Source organism: Malania oleifera, chromosome 12 (assembly GCF_029873635.1).
Source record: "Malania oleifera isolate guangnan ecotype guangnan chromosome 12, ASM2987363v1, whole genome shotgun sequence".
Lineage (NCBI taxonomy): Eukaryota > Viridiplantae > Streptophyta > Magnoliopsida > Santalales > Ximeniaceae > Malania > Malania oleifera.
This window is the reverse complement of record NC_080428.1, coordinates 58,561,188-58,578,293: the sequence shown is the minus strand read 5'-3', so window position 1 is coordinate 58,578,293 and position 17,106 is coordinate 58,561,188. Positions and strand designations below refer to the sequence as shown.

General features: G+C 36.1%; 2 protein-coding genes across 3 annotated transcripts; one reads left to right on the top strand and one right to left on the bottom strand.

Moving 5' to 3' along the window:
* The first annotated feature begins 1,933 nt into the window (after nt 1-1,933).
* On the top strand, nt 1,934-13,869 carry LOC131144173 (putative E3 ubiquitin-protein ligase RING1a). The gene is made up of 10 exons (XM_058092622.1): nt 1,934-2,286; nt 2,411-2,453; nt 7,624-7,682; nt 10,814-10,895; nt 11,454-11,574; nt 11,665-11,706; nt 12,083-12,604; nt 12,962-13,069; nt 13,182-13,382; nt 13,518-13,869. Exons 1-10 carry the CDS (start codon nt 2,049-2,051, stop codon nt 13,548-13,550), a joined length of 1,449 nt encoding a protein of 482 aa, XP_057948605.1. The 5' UTR covers nt 1,934-2,048; the 3' UTR covers nt 13,551-13,869.
* A 447-nt stretch (nt 13,870-14,316) lies between these two features.
* On the bottom strand, nt 14,317-15,879 carry LOC131144174 (dormancy-associated protein 1-like). 2 transcript variants are annotated; one of them, XM_058092624.1, is made up of 3 exons: nt 15,360-15,879; nt 14,942-15,164; nt 14,317-14,673 (listed from the first exon to the last, which is right to left on the bottom strand). In XM_058092624.1, the coding sequence occupies exons 1-3, from the start codon at nt 15,463-15,465 to the stop codon at nt 14,637-14,639; spliced, it is 366 nt and encodes a 121-aa protein (XP_057948607.1). In that variant the 5' UTR covers nt 15,466-15,879; the 3' UTR covers nt 14,317-14,636. The 2 variants fall into 2 exon arrangements, with proteins under 2 accessions (XP_057948607.1, XP_057948606.1); XM_058092623.1 differs by having other exon boundaries at nt 14,317-15,164; nt 15,360-15,587.
* Nucleotides 15,880-17,106: the final 1,227 nt, after the last annotated feature.

Sequence of the window (17,106 nt, the reverse complement as noted above, 5' to 3'; positions counted from 1 at the left end):
GGGAATGACGCCCAGAGGAGAAGCGCCTTTGTCCTCATCCATAGCTGCCAGTTTGGTCTTGCTAGGTGTGACAGAAATTAGACCTCGGGTTTAGCTTCGCAGGGTGGCGATGAGTAGCAGTGAATGTCGTAGTGGGCGAGGTGGCAGGTTCAAATAATTTTTGAAAAAGCTCAAAGCTCTCGGCTTTGGGCACCAAGTCGGCAAAATAGGGTAACGAGATGAGAGTGATACATGCCGTGAAAAAAATTAACAATTTCGAGCCAAGACCTCAGAGGAACTATGTGCCTTGTTTGTATAATCAACGGGTCGACCGATTGCATGAAACTGAGCACAGATGACCTTGAAGGCTCGGCCGTACTCTGAACAATGAAATTTAAATTTATGAGTCAAATTACCATATGATAATATTTCGACATTATTGGTAGAACTATTGTACACATCTTTAATTTGATTTTTTTTTTTTATAAATTTTGTTTAAGAAATTTCACAAGAACTCCTTTGTGTTTTTTATGAATATAAACATATTTAGTATTTTGAATATATATATAAATATAAACAAATATATTATATTGTATTGAGAGAGAGATTGAATATGTATAAGTACACGACGATCCTATCTTAATAAAGGTGCTTCTTAAAGTCAAGAAGATATCTAGAAAGCAAGACAACAGAGGAGATATTCTTATGTAAATATATATTTAAAATTATTTAAAAATATAGATAAAATAAATAAAAAAAATTCCATTAAAATAAGAGATTATTCGAATTTCAAGTCTCCAATACAAAGTCATTAATCTTTTTTTTTTTGTTTTGATTTTTAAACTGCCCAAAATACCCCTATAACTATTCATAAATACCCAAAATACCCTTATAATTAATTATAACTAATGTTTTTATCAAATTTAAGTACCCTTCAACTCCTATTATTTTTTTTTCTATTATTTTCTTAAAATAAATAAAAAAATTGTTTGTGCAGTAAAAATATTAATTTATCTATTTTACTTACAAGATATTAAAATTTAGGAATTCTAGCATGCAAATAGTGGTGAAGATTGTATTGCTCATCCTTAACGAATGTGTTAATGGAACTAAAAAAGTATTATCCATGATATTTGGGAATTAGCCTTTTTAAAATTAGTTTTTTAAAAAGAAAAAAAATTATAGAAAAACTAAGTACACTTTTGATCATTGAATTTTACATTTTAAATATTTACAATTTAAGTTGATGTTGTTCCTAAATTGTTAAAATTTTAATGTAATAATTGTACCAAGATGCACAATAATTGTAAAAAAAAAAAGAGTAGAAAACACTCTACTTCGGTTTGGCAAAAAAAAAAATGCTTTTTTTTTTTTGGAATTAAATTTCACAAATAAGTTTGACAAAAAAGTATATACAAATTTCAAAATTTCAAAAATTTTACGAACATTTTTTAATAATTAATTTTTAAAATATTTACATCTTTTATATGACTTGTATTTAAATTAAATGTCAAGAAACCTTCGTGTCTTTTGATCAAGTTACGTAAGAGGTTCGTGTATTTTTATAAAATATTACAAAAATTTGAATTCCCATCTTTTTTATTATTATTAAATCGAAGAAATGTTATTATTATTATTATTATTATTATTATTTTTTCGTATTAATAATTTAAACTCATCCAATAAAAACTTTAGAATTAATAAATAATAAAAACATCTAAATGAAAAATCAAGTATTAATGAGTGGAAGAAAGAAACATACAGCTTTACAAGAGACACGAATCTAAATTCAAAATCCATAGGCAAAAACCCAATTCCAAAGGAGGAGGCCAACAGCTCGCCAGACGAGCGCCGCCCTGAACACCCGCGTTTGTAATTAACGGCCAAATGACATGAATACCCTCCCCAGCCGCAGCAAGGATAAATTCAGGTGTAGGCTCGCTCGTGCACAATCACACACCTGTTGAGTTCAAAGTACCAAAATGCCCCTATCTGGACACGTGCTCACGATGCACCACACGCTAAATTTCGTATAGAGTGAGCACGGCACCGTTCTCATATTATTATCGATGCACAGAAATTTGGTAAAACAACGAGCCAGGCCTCGCTCTCTCTCTCTCGCTGCACAGAAGAATCGAACCAGAAAGCTTCGACGACGAAACCATACAATCCTTTCTTCCCCGCTGGATTTCTCTTCGGTAGTATTGGCAATGCCTGCGCAGAAGCGAGCTTGCGAGGCTGAAGATGATCATCCTCTGCTCTTCAACCACAACGACGGCCAGCACGAGCAAGCAGAAGACGGGGATGGTACGTATTTTACTTGATCCATGGGCTCAAGACCTAGAGATTTCGAAGATACTTTGTCTGCATTTTCTGCGATTTTGATTGGTTTGCTTGCTCTTGCTCTTCTGCAATCTTTCCTATTTCACAGAATCTGATCGAAGCCCTTCGCCAAGTAGCGGAGACAAAGATGAGTACGTTCGATCTCTTTGTATTTCTTTGCTATTTACCATTTCGAGTCGATCGATTTTCGTTCGGGGTGTGAATGCCGAGTTTGTTTGTGATAATTATTTGCTGTGTGTGGCATTGATGGCATGGGCGGCGTCGTAGGGTTGTTGTTTGGGTTTGTGTTTCTTTTTTGAGTGCTTTTAATTTGGTTATTTGTGAGTTTTATTGGGCGTGGGGATTGCTGTGGTATTTTAAACTTCAGTTGGTATGTATGCATGAGTGCGGGCAATGCATGTTGGCCCTTATGTAGTTGTAGTATGGCGCTGTGTCTGCTTGCTAATGCGGCTACGACCTGCATGTATGGGTGGAGGACTTGTGTGCGATTCTGTGATTACATTTTATGGTCGCATTGTCTCTAATTTCTTTATTTATGAAAAATGATTCATCAATCAAATTAGGCTGAATTTGCGTGGGCGCTTGAGTTGGTAAATTGGACGCCTCATGGTTGAATTTTGGATTATTCGTCAACTTAAGCAAAGTGAAATCATGGAGAAAAAAACAGCGGCTGGCTGAATTTATTTTCTCACTCAGAACATGCTATCTATGACTCTATGCTCTTTATAGGTTTACTAGAAGATTAATAGCGCATAGTATTTTTGTTGGATGGACCCATTTCGAAATGTGCCCTCTGGCCACATCATGGCAATGAACTTGGTTATCGGACAACTGGCAATATCATCCTAGTGCAGGTAGTTTGGTGGACCTGGATAACCACATGCATGAAGCCACGCATAATCCCATGATTTTTCTGGAATATGACCTGGGTAGTCAGTCAAAGTCTATTATATCTATTATTTGCCTTTGTACCTTTTAGAGGATGACTATAGCACAAAATTTCCTGTCCTTTCCCCAGTTTTTCTAAGAATTGCAGGAATCTCTATTTGCCTATGTACAATTTGAGGATGACTAAAATAGAAAGAATTTGCCGTTACTTCCCCTAATTTTTCGAAGAATTGCAGGAATCTTCTTTGAGGTTCCAAAAACAATGTCAAACTCCCTTGGGTATATTAATTTTATCACTTATTATCTCTTTTCCCTCTGTTGATGGCTAGATCTAGCAATGAAAAGGATAGTGTTAGCAATATGACAATTTAGAAGGAATTTTGTGTTGAACACTGCAATCTATATTATAATTTTTTAAAGAACAACACTGCATGAAATCGCAACTGAAAAAGACGATTCTGCACTCAGTTTTTGGAAGTGAAAAATATGAGCGAAGTTATCCTTAACATTGTAGAATTATTGGCATTATTGATTCACTAGATTGTATTTGTTTAGGCATGATATAATTGTGAGAAATGGTGTTCAATGTGCATAGAGATGCATTAACATGACTAAAAGTTACAAGTGATTCCTTTATGAGTGTTCAATGTGCATAGAGATGCATTATCATGACTAAAAGTTACAAGTGATTCCTTTATGCAAAACAGTTTTAGTAGCCTCACTAATACATTTTGTTTTTTTCTCTTTTATTCCTCCCCCCCCTCCAAAGAAAAAAAAAAGCAAAAAAACTCTTTAATGTGATAAACATATATGTGGGCGCTGTAGATGAGATTATCTGCACTTTTTAGATAAGGTTTATTGCCTTCTGAGGTTGAGAGTGCATTTTGAAGTTTGTATATTTGTATTACAAGGCACCATGCATTGGCCCTTAGTCTGGTGTTTCATTTGGCATAAACCTGAAATGTTGCTTTGATGAAATGCATTTTGAAGTGGAAGGTGTTTTCTCAGAATGTATGGTTATGATTTTGGTAGTTTCTTACTGTAGCATAGGCTGTCGTACCTTCACCTATAGGCTGTGTCTTGGCTTTGCTATTGCTCATGACTCGGTATAGAATCCATGTGGTTGTTGGTCTTCCCATGCCTTGTGGACTGGAGGTCTTTTTCTTATCTTTGTTGGTCAAATTACTTGCTGTGGGCACTTCTTGTTATATCATAGTTGTTTGCCAAGGTGCATGGAATAGAAGGCAAACTAAATGCTAGGTCTATTTAAGATCCAGTGGGCTGTTACAAGTATTCTTGGTTGTATTTGGTGCAGCCTCATGGATGTATCAAATGTAGTTTGGGATCTCAGTCTCAATTCCATGGCATGTTTAATGGTTTTTCCCCTTTCTATGGAAACATATTGTAATGAATTCTTTGATTCGGTAAATGGATTTTAATGATCTGAACACCCATTTGCGTTCTAGATGTTTCTGAGAGTACCCTGTCAATGCTCGACTATCTAGCACTGTTTCATGATGGAACCTGCTTTCTTGTGGCTTTAACATACTTTTGACCTTGTATTTCACTTGGTAAGGAAATATAAGAACACAAAAATTAGCTGATAAAGTTTGTTAATAATGCAATGATATGACATTGACATCAAATAGCAAACTGCATTTTGAATTTAGTTACTAAGAGTGCATCACCCAGTGTACAAAGCTCCAGACTACATTGAGGTTTTGTGAAGAGCATGATGTCGGCAGCCTTTCATCTACATTTTCGAGAAATTTGTCTCCAAAATTGAATCTCTGGTTGAATTAGACCACTGCATGTGTTTTCCCCCCTCCTTTTTCTTGATTGGGCCCTAAAAAATGAAAGACAACAGCACACATGTGCTAGGAATGGTTTGGTAGTTTATTATTTGAGAGAAACTTAGCGAAGGAAAGAGGCGGTCAAGATATTTCTGTGGGGACACTCTAAGGGGCTACTGTTGGCTATCCATTGGTGGCATCATTCTGATAAGAAATACATTGAAAGCACCATTCACAGTGCCCCTTATCTGCAGGGCACAACTAAATTAGGGAATTCTTCATAAGATCACCACCATTTTTTGTGAACTGGGTCCCAACTACATGCTTGCACCCTTTTCACAATTCAAGTATGTGTTTGCTCACAATTGAAAGATTGGTGTAGGGAAGGTATATGAAATCGTGGCTCAATTATTTGAAAACGAAATAAGAGTATGTGGAAGGGTTGGCCGAAAGGTACAAGTATGTTCTAGTCTTAGTTATAGGAACCTTCCTACTAGGTGATGCTGCTGTCTCCAAATCTCCATTCCAAGCTTATTTCATAGAACTTTGATAGTTGATATAACCTCACTCCAGTTAGACATGGTAACAGGCCATTGCTTTCATCATTATAAAAAGAAAAAAAACAGCAGCTTGGTGCACAAAGCTCCCATGGGAAAGGGCGGACCACAATGAGTCTATTTGCTTTGGTGATTGATGAACTTACTAGAAATATCTTAAGTGAGATCCCATGGCATATGTTGTTTGCAGATGATGTTGTTTTGTTTGATGAAAGTAAGAGTGCGGTAGAATCTAAGTTGGAACTTTGAATTCTGGAGAACAACTTAAGAGTCTAGAGGTTTCAAGACAAGTGGAAATAAGACATAATATATGAAATGTAGTTTCAACCAGGTAAGGAGGAATATTGAAGACCATATTAAACTTGATAATCAAGAAATCAACGACACCAATAGATTTTGATATCTTCGATCTATTATGCAAGTTGAGAGAGAAATTGAAGAGGATGTAGTATATAGAATCAAAGTAGGTTAGCTAAAAGGGAGGAGTGCATCGGTTGTACTGGGCGATCGTAGAATTCCATTATAAAGTTCTATTGAATGACTATAAGACCAGCCATGCTTTATGGATCAGAATGCAAATTGCGACTAAGAAACAGCACATTCAAAAAGTAAAAGTGTCTAAAATGCGCATGCTAAGGTGGATGTGTGGTAACATTAAATAATAAATTATGGAATGAACATATTCGGAATAAGTTACTCATAGCATTGGTAGAAGATAAGATAAGGGAGGGGCGACTTGGATGGTTTGGGAATTTAAAATGTAGGCCAATTAGTGCACCATTAGGAGGAGCGAGCTAGTAATTGTAGATGGTATTAGAAGAGGAAGGAGTAAGCTAGTAATTGTAAATGGTACTAGAAGAGGAAGGGATAGATCTAAAATAACTTGGAATGAGGTAGTGAGGAAGGATGTAATAGCTTTTAAGTTACTCGAAGAAAATGCTCTCAATTGCGTGAATTAGCAGAAAATGATTCATATAGCTGACCCCACATAGTGGGACTTAAGGCTTGTTATTTTTGTTGTTATATGCACAAGAGGCTAAACTCAGCTTGAATGTGATGGGATATTGCATTCCTTTTGGAGAGACCAAAATTGCTCCAATACCATAATCTAGTGCATTAGCTGTCCCATCAAAATACATATGCGAGTTTGTTTTTTAATAAATAAATATGATGTTGCACAGTAAATTTGCAATTTATGAGGCATTGTTATGTCAAATTGCTATCCTCGTCTAATTATTTCACTTTACATGTTGGAGATAGACACATTCCTTTGAAAATGGTTTATATTATTTCTTTTATTTTATAATTCTATGCATTTTTTTGGCTATACTATGTATAACTTACATAGAAACTTGCTTTTAACCTTAGACTCTTCTACATCTCTTTGCTTGCTTGAGCCATACCTACACCTGCTCCTTCTCTCACATCGTGTTAATATTGCTATAGTTGCTGGAACTGAGAAACCTTAGTCAGCAAGGAGGAAGAAAGAGAGTAGGAAGATAGAAATATCCTCCTAATTTAGACAAAAGCAGAAAGAAAAATTGAAGAAGCTACTAATAAAGAAAAGGCCTCCAGTCCCTTTGCCTGTCACCTAAATGTCTCCATGAAACACAACAAATATAGAACAATGAAGCAAAGTAAAAAAGAAAAGGTCCTGCTCAAAACAAAATCTGGTAAATTGGTCATTCTTTGAAGATCCCAGCATCATGCTCCAAGTATATAGGAAATATACAATGCCACTGCTGAAGTGGCATCCAGAGGATCTTCCCCTCACCACTACCAAAGGCCGAAGAAAAATCCCTCCATAGTAATGACTTCCCAGACCTCCAAAAAATTTGTTCCAAATGCAGGTTGCAAGAAAAATATTATGAATATTTTCAAGTCAGTGCATCAAAGTTTTCTGAAGTATTAGAACTGCACGTATTTGCTAATATAATGAGTTTTCTCTAATATGTGTATGCTAAGGAAGAGGCCATTCATGAAAATTATGCAATTGTCTGCCCATTTGCCTATGATTGAATGCATGATATACTAATGTCATTGGTGTTGGTTCCCATTTTCAGGTTCATCATTGTAAAATTGGCAGAAATAAGGAAGGAAGTTCAGTGCCCAATCTGTCTAGGTATGGATTTGGTCTATTTTTGAAAAAAATTTAACTTAAGAAGGGAGTTGAATGTCGGGTGCAGGAGTATGCTTTATTGTGAGTAAGCATACTTATCTATAAGAAAATTTGAAAGGTAGCATGTGGGTTCCTTGTCCTTATATATCAACAGGTGGGAATAACTAAATTTTATGATGTGATCCATGTGCGTAGGTTCTTTGGCAAGTAAAGTTAGATGTTTCTTGTAGTATTGAAGCACTGCAAGTATTAATATTTTCTATTTTAAAACTAGTATTCTTAACTGCCAGAAGTTTTTTTGTGACAAATTTACATGAATTTGTTTTAAGCCTGGCATAATATTGAATTACATGGTGTATGTACGTGAATCATTTTGAGACATTTTTTCATGTCCAAGGATATGTGTTTGTTGATGTTTGATAGAGCTCCAATTGTGTTTTTTTTCAATTTCCATAAATTTGACATGCATGATATGGATGTGCAAAACTATGGAGGCTGCTGGCTGTGAAGCATTTTGTCATGGCCTAAGATATCTGCTTGCTGATGTTTGAGGGAGAGCACATATTATGTCGTTATTAATTTTTTAATTCCTATCTCTTCAACATGCATGCTATGCCATTTGTAAAAATATGGAGGCATCTAACTACATAAATGTGTTTTCCTATTCTGGAATCCATCAATTCTAGCCTTCATTGATGGCCGCAAAGTCACTATGGCCTTGCCCTGGTGATGGGTGGATGGGGTTTTGGGTTTAGGTCATTGGGTTAATATCTCCAATGTACCAAAACAATATTTTTCTCTGTAATCCAAATGAAGTATTCTTTTGAGCCATATGGTTTTTCAGCGAGATCCATATAAACCTTCACAATTATGTTTGTCAGCATCATGTCAAAACATATTGCATATTAAACACCATCTCTGACCTCTTATCAGTTGTTTGAACGACTTCCTTATCAACGTATTATATGTCCAAGTGAATTGTCATCAGGTTCAGGAAGTTCGCATACTGTGCAATAGTGTTCTTTTGATGGAATCTTATTTTTCACGTCGCTTGGGTGACCACAATCTTTGAATTGTTTCAAGTCTTTTCTTTACTTTATTGGATAACAATAGATACTTAGTTAGCTGCCTCACTGCAAATCTTGAAAGACTGATTTTTCACCATTAGGAAGACATCCTAGGCATCGATTTTGTTATGGAGCTTTCTCTTATGCAGTAGGTTCAAAAAATGCATCAATCATTCATAACTATTGGTTTTCGTTGAAGATAATATATGATTCAATGTATTCTATTTCTGTCCCCTCAAGCATATGATGTAATAAATGATTTAATAATCAACCTATTCAAATTTTTTTTCCTCTGAACATATATTTCTGATTTGTGGTCCTTATGTTCTACTTGTTGAGGAACCAGGCTTTCTCTTTTCTTATAAATTAGTTTGTGTCATAAATTTACGAGCCCTCTAATGATGCCCTGTCCTTGTTATAGTTAATTGGCAATGGAAGTCATGGTGTGAGGTAGGATTACTGAAATAATGTGGTCAGTTTTTTTTTTTTTTTGGGGGGGGGGGGGGGGGGTTCGTCCGTGGATTTTCCATTTGCTTTTTTTCCACCTTTCACAAGGGCCATCTTGATCCCGTTCCCTAGGAATCCCAGATGAGGGAACCCCTGTGAGTAGATTTGACCAACTGTCCTTCCTACTTCTATGTTCTTGACAGCTCATCTTTGTCTTAGTAGTCTTTAGTGTCATGTTCTTATTAGGGTTTTGGATGGATGGAAGTGAGTACTTATTTGCTTGAAAGCTTGTGAAGGGACTACTAGGCTAGGAACTATGGGTTGATATACTGATACAAAGTGGCAAGGTTTCCCTGCCCTGGAATTTCACAAGAGCACCTGCAAAATTACATTTAGCTCATCATCCAATTACAGAAAAACTTGAGTTGGAATGTTTTGGTTTCTTCTTGTAACTGTAGACCACCTGGTTTTGAATGTAGTAAGATCATGGTGAATTTCTGCCTAAAAAGATATATCATTTATAAACTGAAATTTTTGTTAAACTTGCTTTAAACAACCTATAAATCATGCGAAAGACTGGATATAACAGCTACAGCAGTTACACTGGTGATATATTTACATATGATAAATAATATTTTGTGGCCATGAGGTTCTTTTTTCTGTTTCTATATGTAACTTGTTAAGGCTTGATATACATTGTTCACAACATGGTTGCTAGGAGGTCTTGGGTTGTAGTCTTGTTGCCCGCATTCATTGTTTGTGTGTTAATAATAATTATCTTATTCCTCATAATGGCTGTCATTTATCATTTGTTTATCTCTCCACATGCAATTGGGCTGCTCGTGTAGGGGAATGTTAAGGCTTGATATACATTGTTGGTCTACAACCTAACAGCATAAGCTTTTAGGTAAAGTGGTAATCTAATATAACTTTTGCTTAATTTTGGAAGTGTTGATTCTGTAATTAACTTATCCTAACATTGGCTAATTCGGCTGGAAATTTTCTGTTCCATATTAGTAATGTAAACAGCCACTTTGTGGGGCAAATAGCATGAATTGAACCAGATTCACATGATCAATGATTTTCTGGCAAAATCTGCATGTTTTTCCTAGTTCTTTTTGTTTTGGCTAGGAGAACTTTGAATGCTTGATATTCTGTAGGAAAATTCTGAATGTCCAGAGTAATTACCAAGTAATAAATTAAGCTTTACTAGTCCCTTTTCTTCATTTAGCTTTATATAAGGCATTATTCCCCCTCTTTAAACACCTCAATAATGGTGAAATGATGGGTCAATTTATGCACCTTATGTTTGAAATAGTTAAACAGTAGCTTCAATTTATCTATACTGTAGTCTGTTGCATAAAGCTGACAGCTTCTATTGTTACTGCCATTTAAAGGAGTATGTAGCACCTTTGTGTTTTACCGTGCACGTGTGTGTTCATGAGTATGCAGCATGTGTTGGGAGAGGGTAAGTGAGAGATGCTACATTGCAATTAGGTTGTGGATGCAGGCTAAGAACTCCAATTACTTGAGCTCATTCTTTGGAGTCCCATGGGACGTCCTTTGCATAAGTGTCAGATATTGTGAATGAAACATTAATTCCTCCTTTCACATGGCTAGGGATCATTCGGAAGACGAGAACTGTAATGGAGTGCTTGCATCGCTTCTGTAGGGAATGTATTGACAAATCCATGCGACTGGGGTATGTATGTAAAGTTGTTTTTTTAAGATAAATGAAGAATTAGTTTGAGGGGAAACTGACGAGATGCAAGGAGGATATGAAATCCTCCACTAAACAAATGAACAAAAATAAAATGAGAGAAAAGTTTAACTATTTCAAACCAATCACCATACACACACACACACATGGACCGGGCCAAGGCCTCCACCCCCCCCCCCCTCTCTGCCTCCCCCTCCCCCTCCCCCTCTCCCTCTCCCATTAAAGTAAAAAAAAAAGATTGTTCTAAAATCTTCAATGATTTGAACAAGTATAATCCAAGAAAAAAAAGAGAAATAGTTTCCTAACTTAGAAACAAAGCATCAGGCATTAAGCAATAAAGTTCAATTTGGCCTTTTCTTCTATAATAAATTGTTACTGTTGATCCTTTTAAGGACGTAGTCCAGTGAATTTGTATTGGGAGTTTGAACTTTGAATTACCGCCCTCTTTTCTTTTTAATCTGGGACATACTTGCAGAGTGTATTTGAAAATTTCACTTCTCCCCTTTATCTATTTTTCCTCAATATATGACCTTGCTTCAGGAACAATGAGTGCCCTGCTTGCCGTACACATTGTGCCAGTCGCCGCTCGCTCAGAGATGATCCAAACTACGATGCTCTTATTGCAGCTTTATATCCAGACATTGACAAATATGAGGAGGAGGTAATTTTATTAGTCTCTGGCTGTGGATTGACTGATTATATTTTTGACCTTTTTCGTGTTCAGAATCCTTTGTTGAACATTTGGTGGCAGGAATTGGCTTTTCATGAAGAGGAGAAGGCTCGCAATAAGCAGGTTAGATATAGTCTAGGTACAAGATTTCACACCCATAGATGTGCACGTGATAGAATTTAGGGCTCATGAATTTCACACAAGGGGGTGGGTAGTTAGTTATCAAAATGTAGTGGGTGTTCTTGGTAACAATGACAACATATCCTTCCTGTGAATTTGAGATTCCATATACCATGTGCATTTGTTGTTCTTGTAAACTAATAGCCTTTCTTCCCATCTGGCTTTTAATAGAATGATATAATGACCATAGAAAAAGTTAATTTGGACCATTCAATTGTTAGGTTTGCCTCTGAACTGCTCAAAAGGAGATTCTGTATATTCACCTCATTTTGTCACCTTTGGTTGCTTCTAGATTTCAAATTTATATTTATTTGGACAGATCCAAGCTTCTATTGCCCAGACTCTTAGACGACAGGCTGAAGCACTGGGCAGGAAGAGGACAACAGCTAAAGCCACAGCAGCTGCATTTGTAAGGAGACCACTGTGTATCTATCGCAGTGCTCCTTTGCGGGGAAGAAGAAATTACCATGCTGCTGAACTTCAAGGATCTGATGATGATGAGGATGGAAATGGTCATGATGGAAGCAAAGATTCTTCTTCTGCCGATGAACTCAGTGAACTCAAACCAAAAAGATGCAAGAGATGGGGAGGTGCACGGTTTTCTCAGCCCTCTACTGCAGATGGAGGTGATGATGAAAATGAATCTGAGGTGATCAGAGATTCTATGGGTTTGTCTGCTGGGCTTGTGTGCAACTCTGAAATGCTTGCATGGGGCAGAGGTGGTATGCGGAGTCACACCCGATATGGAAGTTCGAATGGTGGCAATGGTAGGAATGCGCGGATTGGCCGGCTCTCAAAGTTAGTGGATCGCCTCCGAAATCTGGAAGATAGCAATGACGAGGTAACTGACATACTACAGCTTCAGGTGGTGGTCTCATGCGCTTTGTTGTCATGTGCAGTATCTACTCACATATATGGTGCCAACTGACAAGTTAGATTACAACCTTCGGGTGGTCATCGTATGCACTTAGTTCTCCTGAATAGCACGAGCAATTGCAAGGGAGATCCCCAAAGTCAAATACAATGTTTTCATCTAGTTTCAAGCAATGGAATGATTAATTTTAATTGCCCTTTATTGATCTTGTGAGATCAATGTTTATATATATATAGGTTATTTATGTTGGAATGCTACACACCTGATGAGATCTTACCTGCACTGTACTAACATGTTTCAATGTTTTTCTTCCTGTTATTGCAGTTGGATACCCATCTCGTGCTGGTTTCTTTTGACGAGCAAAGAATACCCAATCTGCAGCGGCCGTACCTTAGTTGCAGGCCAAACTTGTCAATCAGACACCTATGCCAAGTGAATTTTCTTCTACCTAAACTCTAATTTTCATTTATTTATTATAAGCCATTACATTTGGAGGCTTCTGCTATTACGGCTAAAATTTGTTCAAATGCATGCTGCAATGCAGTATATTTCTCTTCAGACGGCATTGCAAGCTGATGAAGTTGAAATATTGGCAGTCAGAGGGCATCATCCCAGACTGAATCTCAACTATTCCACGTCAATTTCCAATTCCATTATAGATTCGTGTAAAGACGCCTTGCAAATTTTGGAAGCACAAGAAACTTTGGCTGGACTAACAAGTAGTTGTTTTAATCAAGGTCAACTGGTAAGCTCCTCCTTCTAAAGTCCATATAAATAAATTTCATAACACAAAAGAAACACATCTAATGTAAAATTAAATTGATAGTGTTTTTACTTTGAAATAATCAAGTAATCAATTTTCATTTCTTGTTTTTTCCAGCTTCTGGTGTACCGGAGAAAGTTGTTGGATTAGGAAATTCACACCGAATTGATTGCTGGGCATGCAAGCACAGGCCATTGCTGCACAATTTCTAGTATTTAAGGTGAATAGAGGAACACATTTAGGATCTCAGATAGGGCTTATGTTCTGATGAAGTTTCCAGCGTTATAAAATGTGGCAGTCTTGGAATTGACACTGTTTAGGGCGTTTGAAAAACTTCAGAAGGTACAGTTTAAATGTTTTTATATATTTTGGATAGGAGTTGTCGTCGTTCAATCGAATTGTGATGCCGAGCATTTAGATGATCAATCGAATTGTGATGCCGTCTTACAATGGCGGTAATTCTTTCCAATGCTTCCCAATCTATATATATATATTGCTCTTCATCAGTATAGGTTTAACTCATGCAAGGGTTTATCCAACTCTCTGTGGGTGTACTCAACTTTTTATTTAAAAAAAATATTTGATCTGGCATAATCGCATGGTGTACACAAATCCAACCCCAAGTACAAACTGCCAAAATGTCCTAGTGAGAGTTGCTGGGCATGGGCCCGGCCCAAGGCCGCCATGATTATTAATTATTATCCTCCAATTGCGCACTCAAGGAGTTGTTCCACCATGGGCCTGCAAGGGGCCCAATCCTCATTGATCCATTTGCTTTTTTTAATTGTATAAATATGCAATCATTTAGCATGTGGGTCCGTGTACACATTTGAAAAATCCTGAACAGGATAATTGGATAAACCTACCGCATTAAATTATACCAAAAATTTCTTAAAACAATAAAAAAAAAAAAAAGTACAAATAAAAAGCACTAATTTATTTAATTACTATAAAAATATTAATAAAGCGGAGCTCATCATCGCCGTCCACGGCCTATCGTACAGTGAGTAGCCTCATCGACCGTGCACCGTCACACACCTTACATAACTTAAAACTCAAAAAACAGAAAAACATAAAAAGAAAAAAAAAAATATCTTACTCGCTGAGTCGGGACTCGGACACGTAATCACAAAACAAGGACACGTTGCATACACCGAAAAGAACAAAAAAAAAAAAGAGACTATGTACATGCACCAGATTCCTCATCTCGAGATCAGCAAACAATCGGAGTACCACTCAGCGGTGTTGACTCTTGGTCTCCCCACTGTAAAGCCTGTGATATTTATAATAAAATTAATGTTGAAATAAAATTAATAAAATCAAACCAAGCAGTTAATCGCAAATCAGATCCAAGCCGTCCAATTCAAGAACACGGTCTAATATATCACCCCTTCAAGTCGCAAGATCAACGGTTAGCTTCTATCCCCGATCATTTTCTTCATCTTATATATATATGGAGCACGTCGCACGCATCTTCATCATCGTGCGCGTGCGCGTGCGCGTGCGCGTGTGCGTGCGTGCGTGTTTTAAGACATACGTACCAGTCATAAACGGTGGGAGAGTTGGGGTGATGAGGTTTGTCGAAGACATGAGCGCCAATATTTTTGGTGGCGAGGTTGCTGCCGGGGTTGAAGACGCTCCTCCACACGTTGTCCTTTTGTGCTGCCGGTGATGACGCCGATGACGGCGTTGATGGCGTCGTGGGAGTAGCAGGCATGGACATTGACCTCTGATACTTGCTGCTTTCTCCCACGTCCATAGCATCTGCGTAGCCATTTAAATTAAATTAAAAATCACACGCCATGCATCTACGCGATACTAATTAGTATTTTTCCATGCATAAACAAACGACCGCACACAATAATTGAGGACACGCGCGCCGATAAGAAACTTGGAAAAAAAAAAAATCTTTATCCCTCTCTGGAGATCAGAGGGGAAGAGAGAGAGAGAGAGAGAGACCTTTGAAGGAGAGGGGCTTGGTGGTGATCTTCCGGAGCCTGCCGAGGCCTCGGTCAGGTTGAGGTCCGGCCAGAACGTCGTCCCAAAGCTTCTCTAGCAACACCATCCTCACCTTTTTCCCTGGATCTCTCTTTCTCTCTCTCTCTCTCTCTCTGGGTTAACTATCTGCGTAGCGTAATTTTTTGCCTTTGTGTGGGGTTGTTTATATAGAAGTTGAGGCTTAAAAATATCCTCTTTCCCGTGAGGTAATTACAGTTCCCAGGTGGGGTTTTCTGGTGCTTCCAAGTGTCATTTTTACCGAGAAAAAAACCTAAATTAATTAATTTAGTGGTGAAACTATTTAACATAGGTGGAAAATTAAAAGAAGGTAAGTGTGGGGGTGGGTTGAAAATTGGAGGGGGACAGAGGAGGTGGCGGATAAGGATGAAGACCTAGTAACGGACGGGACCCACCCCTTAGATATCGATAAATTTGTTAATTAGGGAGTGTGAGTGTGAGTGTGAGTGTGTGTTGATGTCATATCTGTGTGCGGGAAGAGTTAACTATTAAGGGGGAGTGGGTGAAGGGTTGCTCTACAAGCGTCCCTTTCCTGCGACCAAATAGGGGCCCACATGACTCGGGCGCATGGCCTCTCTTGGCAGTGACGAGTGGGGGTCCATCCCTTTGAATGTGGGATCAGATCCTTGGTGAGAAATATTGCTGGTTTGATTATGATGTGATGTTAATTTTAGTGCCTTTTATTATTATTTTTTTAAAAGAATTTGATAAACAATTATGATGTTCTTCTTTCAGATCTTTACAAATTTTACAGTATTTTCAGAAATTTGTCAAAAAAGAATTTTTTTTTTATATATACTTGACAAAAAAATAATAGTTTGAGGAGTATAAGGGATTTTTTGAACTACTAGAGAAATATTAAAAAAAAAAAAAAATTTTAATAAGTACTGGTAGTAAATGTAAAATTTAAAAAATGTTGTAAATGGTGTTTGGTTGTATTTAAAATAATTGATATTTAGATACTCACATTTGTCTTTTGTGGAGTACTTAAGTTTATGTTATTATATTTTATCAATAATTAATATGTTATAATATATAATAATAAGATATATAATTATTTTTAAGAATATATTTGAAAATATTAATAACTTATAACTAATAATTATATTAATTATTTTTAATTAATATTTAAATGATTTATATTAAATAAAATAATATAAAATTATTATTTTTAATTAAAAATGATCTTGTTATTAATGTATGTTTACAACACATACTATCATATTAAAAAGAATATTATTAATTAAAATTAAAAAATTAATTATTTTATATTTATTTAAATTAATAGTTGTTCTTTATTTTAGAATTGAATCATGTTTCATTAATAACTAATATGTCATAATAAATAATAAAATGATATATGATTATTTCTAGTATATTTTAAATAAAAAATAATTTTTCTAATTACAAATTTAATTTATAATTTTTTTAATTATTTTCAATTGAAATATTAATATTTTCTATTAATTAAAATAATATAATATTATTTTTAATTAATAATCTTGTTATTGATATATATATTTATAATTTTTTGTTATCACAATAATTTATATTAAAAATAGTATTAAAAGTTCTTATTATAAGTGATAAGTACTATAAGCACTTTTTTTAAGGGCTTATAAATGGAAGTGTCTTAAAAATCGAATGTTAAAGGAAATTGGTAAAATTTATAAAACAAACGAGGAGGCCA

Bases quoted from the DNA above. Each gene is read 5' to 3' on its own strand.
- LOC131144174 (XM_058092623.1), bottom strand. From the start codon at position 15,465: ATGGTGTTGCTAGAGAAGCTTTGGGACGACGTTCTGGCCGGACCTCAA. The intron at 15,165-15,359 runs GTCTCTCTCTCT...ATGGCTACGCAG, and splicing joins CAAGCCCCTCTCCTTCAAAG to ATGCTATGGACGTGGGAGAA.
- LOC131144173 (XM_058092622.1), top strand. From the start codon at position 2,049: ATGCACAGAAATTTGGTAAAACAACGAGCCAGGCCTCGCTCTCTCTCT. The intron at 2,287-2,410 runs GTACGTATTTTA...CCTATTTCACAG, and splicing joins GCAAGCAGAAGACGGGGATG to AATCTGATCGAAGCCCTTCG. The intron at 13,070-13,181 runs GTGAATTTTCTT...GCTGCAATGCAG, and splicing joins CAATCAGACACCTATGCCAA to TATATTTCTCTTCAGACGGC.